The following is a 4,245-nucleotide window of genomic DNA, read 5'->3' on the forward strand; positions in this document are numbered from 1 at the left end:
CTACATGTATTACTACAGTAAATGGCTGATGACAAGCTTTCACTCACCTAGAGAGCTCATACGATAGCGAACAGGTGTCATCACTCCCCACAAAAATGCCAGGCTTATTCGTCCTATTTTTTCTTTCTTTAATTGCGGATGGTCAAGGCTGCATTTGATCCTAACGAAATCATAATGAAAAATTAACAGCTCTTCGTGTTGTAGTCATGATTTTTCTTTGAAAAAAAAATATTGTTTTAGTTTCAGAAAGAAGGAAAACTATATTATGTTATTTTTTAATCTAAGTATGTTGTTTTTTTTCATACCTTGAACAATATATTTTGTATAATGAAACACGCTGACTACATTGTTTCATTCTACTTGTGTTCACTATCAATTCATTTTTGTAGCTTGATTTAATTTGGGTAATCGCACCTTGGGGTAGTACATGTATCGGATGAAGGATTTGTGCCCTGCACGTTGACTGGTCTTGCACAACAGGCTTTTTGTCATTAATTTTGTTATTGTTGTTGTTGACGATGATTACCATTTTTATGATGGTCGCTGGATTACTGGTTTAGCTCAAAGGGCGTTTGTGCGGAAGAGCGGTTAATGCTACATGAAACCTTTTGTTTGGCGCACTGCTGCTACAAACCTGATGGGGACATATCGGTAAGCGCTCGCGTTTGATAAATCCCGTTAAAACCGAGCTTATAGCTAGAAAGGCCATCGAATCGCAAACATCGTGTCTCTTAGAATGTTACAAAATAAACAGTAGTCTAGCAATCGTAATGTGCTTTGATTCTGCATATTTCTTTCTGTTTGGAAGCTTTGACCATTATTATTTGATTACTAAATAATCTACACCAATATTAAACAAATATTTATTGTGTAGAACATTGCCAAAGAAGTTTCGAATGAGAATTGCTGCGAATTAATCATTGTTGGCCTTTTGTTGTGTTGCTCACTACTGTGTAGGTTGAGATCGGTCGACTCATGTGCCAGGCCACAGTGGGCTGGCGGGATGACTTCACGAACTATTTTCGTTGTAGGCAGAATCGTCGTTTAATCGAGGCTTGCTGGGGAAACTACATAGAGCCAGCCACATGCAGGCCTCGTTAAGTGTATTCTATCGTGACGATGTTTCATATCGAATTTATGCTCATAATAATATTGCGTGCCTAAATGTTTTTAAAAGCTCGTATGATTTCATATCGACAGTGATAGCAATAGGGTGTACTCAGTAAGCTGACCATATTCTCCCTTCAGGTACTGGGTTCATGGCGTCAATGCGCAGTACAAACATGTTTAACCAACATAATGAAAATTGTACGCGCTGCCACGAATATTAGTACTATTTAGCCTGCAACTAGGATGAAAAAGCCACAAGAATTTTCGTCCCGGCTCTAGTTCCAAGAAGCAAGAAGTAGGGAACAGTAAAATACCTATTAAGGGATAATACCCATGGAGTACCATCGAACAGCTCGTTTCGTTCATAGTGCATACTTTATTACCTGGGGGGTTAAGAACCAGGATACTAGTGGTGGCAAATGCAGTCATGGAAAGAAAGACCATTTGTTTGGACAAAATATTTTTTGTGCTTGTTTTAGAGCAGTTCATGCTGCCTAACCTCATCGGTAGTTTGTGTATGGTGGAGAATTCTAGCCTTTGGCTTTGGGTTTGCTCTCTTAGACCCTGTTTAGAAGCAGATTGTTTCACAAACGGATTTAATGAAAAGCTTATGGCAGACAGTCTGTGATGTTTCGTATAGTACTTCTGACATTACGTCAGCAATGTCTGAACCGAGAGTGCAGCAGTTTCCACTGGCACGGCCTTGGACATTTTTAAGGTCGGTTTCAGCTAAACATACTTCGTAGTAATTGATATCGCTGAAATGGTAAATACATTCACCTGTGGGGCTTCGTGTTTCTACTGGAAAAATGTCTTAGGCGATTTTCACTGTCAGCCTAAGCCGCACTGAGTGGTTGATAGTAACTGAGCAAGGCTTCATAAGGGGGAAAATGAAATTAAGTTTACTACGGGATTATGTTAAAAAAATTCAAAATTTGAACAGCAGGAAAGTTCTTCAAAGCATCAACTGTTTTATCTAACTTTACCCGATCGTTTGCCAGCTTTCCGAGAGCTTTCGTAGCTTGACAATGCGTATTATATTCGAAGCCACATTCATCGAACAGATGTACTATACATATTGTGCGACGTTACTGGTTAACATGCGTTTGTATACATAATGGCAGACCTGTAGAGCATAAATCTCACTGAGCTGACGGGTTTCACGGCAAATCTATCTTAGCACGTCTCAAAGTTTATTTAAGGACTAAGCTGGTAGTCAGTTCGAAATACTGTACAAGTAACTGGAACTCGGCTTCTGTTGTTGTTGTTGTTGTTGTTGTCGTCGTTGCCATGATATTGCTGCTTATTCGGGTTTTCTTCTGCATTAAAGGGATGCTAGTTGTGGCAACTGTAGCTTATTGATTCTCACTAGCGAAACCGAAATTTATTAGTGGCTTCAGAGTAGTGCCTACTTCTGCTCGAAGCTTTTAATGTCATCACCGCTGTTATTGACTGTTATATTTACCTGATTTTGCTGTTGCGTCGAATTCATTCCTGCTGTTCTGTTGCCGCCCCCACTGCCATCTCAGCGCTCGTCTTCTCCTAAATTGAACCGCACCTGAGAGAGGCTTTGCGGGTCCGTTCTTGTCTATTATGTAACGCGATAAACAACTGACGAACATGTTTTCCTCCTCGAAACGGTTGATAGTTATCACTTTACGCTGCCCGTTAATGGATTTTTCGTCGTCATACGTGTACGCCTTGCACCGATAGCTAACAACTGCAGTGGTATGAGAAGCTCGGACGTCGACTACTCTTGTACGAGATTCAGCATTGCCAGCAAGGGAGTGCTTTTGCGCTTACTTTCTTGATGATACGCTAAGCAAATAAAAGCTCCCACAGAAGAACGTTTCTATACGTCCAATGAGTTGCGATTATGAACAGTTAGTCCAATGACCAAGCGTTGCTTAGGGATAGAAGTGAAAGTACAAAGTAAACTGCGAGTATGATATTTGGATGCGAAAAGATGCCCGATGCCCCAAACGGCAACGACCGCTGCGAGGTATGTTTTTACATGCAATTAGCGGTGCTAACAAGAATACCACTGCGTAATTGTAAGACATAATGGCAGGGAGTATAGCGCAGCTGTCTCGAAGTCTGTGGACATACTACAAAAGATGAAATGGAGTTTTCACCTTTTATGTGTCTGACAACGCCCGTCATATCAAGCGTTTGCTGGGAATTCTGCCCTTTTTTTTTCTCTGTAGAAACACGCGCAGAAGGCTAAAAGTACTTCTAAAACGCCACATCGCTATTACAAACAAGTGAGTCTTCGTGTCGTGATCAGTCGGTTGGAACGTGTCTATCTACGAATCAGAGGGACACGTGTGAGGCGTATGTTACAAGCCGGGAGCAGACATAATTCATTTCGTGCTGGAAATAACTGATCAGCCGCCGTCTGATCTAGCACCTAGCAACGGTTTGAAGCGTAAAACCAGAAGCGTCCATTTGTAGAATGGAATAAGCGGGGCAAAACTATGTGGCTTGTTGTCGTGTGTTGCCGCGCCGTTGGTAAGCAAGACATTCCGTTTCTAAATGTATTGCCCCTGGTGGCCTCACGCCTTCTTGTTGCATATAATGCCGGCGTTGCTCTCAGCGCTACGCGGATGAGGCACGCACTACCCGAGGAAATAGCATTCTTTTTCCACTGAAGGAGAGTCGTGGAGCAACTCTCCGTAGTTAGTCGATCCTGGAACCACTAATCGAATGCAGGTATCACAGTGGTCATTTCATTGAACTCCTGAAAGCTGTTGCCCGTTGTTTGCTGAAACCGTCCTGGATGAAGACGTGTAGTATCGCCGCCGGCCAAAGATGACCTTCGCAAAGGGTCGGTGTTAGTCTTTATCGTCGTCGTCATTACGATATAGTATGCTCTGAACGAACGGACCGACAGCAGATTCAAATCACCACCGATAAATTACGAAACGCGTTTCTACAACAGCATCATTTATTTGAAACTTTTATTATTATCCGCGTGCGCGTCAGGCAATAACAGTACAAGCGCTATGACATCATCGTCCTTTATTGTTTGGCTTCATAACATGTGCGCATTGTCGAAATATACGAAAATATGAGGGCTAGAGTAATTAAAGACATGGTAACGACACAGGTTGTTCGAATCTAATGTGTTGTTGC

At 41.9% G+C, this 4,245-nt stretch overlaps 1 protein-coding gene across 4 annotated transcripts in view; it reads left to right on the forward strand.

The window, feature by feature from the left end:
• Positions 1 to 1,516, forward strand: part of LOC111258561 (uncharacterized) — a 4,440-nt gene extending 2,924 nt beyond the window's left edge. For all 4 annotated transcript variants that reach the window (XM_022829938.2, XM_086967513.1, XM_086967512.1 and 1 more), the window contains 2 exons: positions 561 to 651; positions 958 to 1,516. In XM_022829938.2, coding sequence (XP_022685673.1) covers positions 561 to 651; positions 958 to 1,101 — 235 coding nt within the window. In that variant the 3' untranslated portion in view covers positions 1,102 to 1,516. The remainder of the gene's footprint in view (positions 1 to 560; positions 652 to 957) is intronic.
• The last annotated feature ends 2,729 nt before the right edge of the window (positions 1,517 to 4,245 follow it).

Source organism: Varroa jacobsoni, unplaced genomic scaffold, assembly GCF_002532875.2.
Source record: "Varroa jacobsoni isolate VJ856 unplaced genomic scaffold, vjacob_1.0 scaffold_247, whole genome shotgun sequence".
Lineage (NCBI taxonomy): Eukaryota > Metazoa > Arthropoda > Arachnida > Mesostigmata > Varroidae > Varroa > Varroa jacobsoni.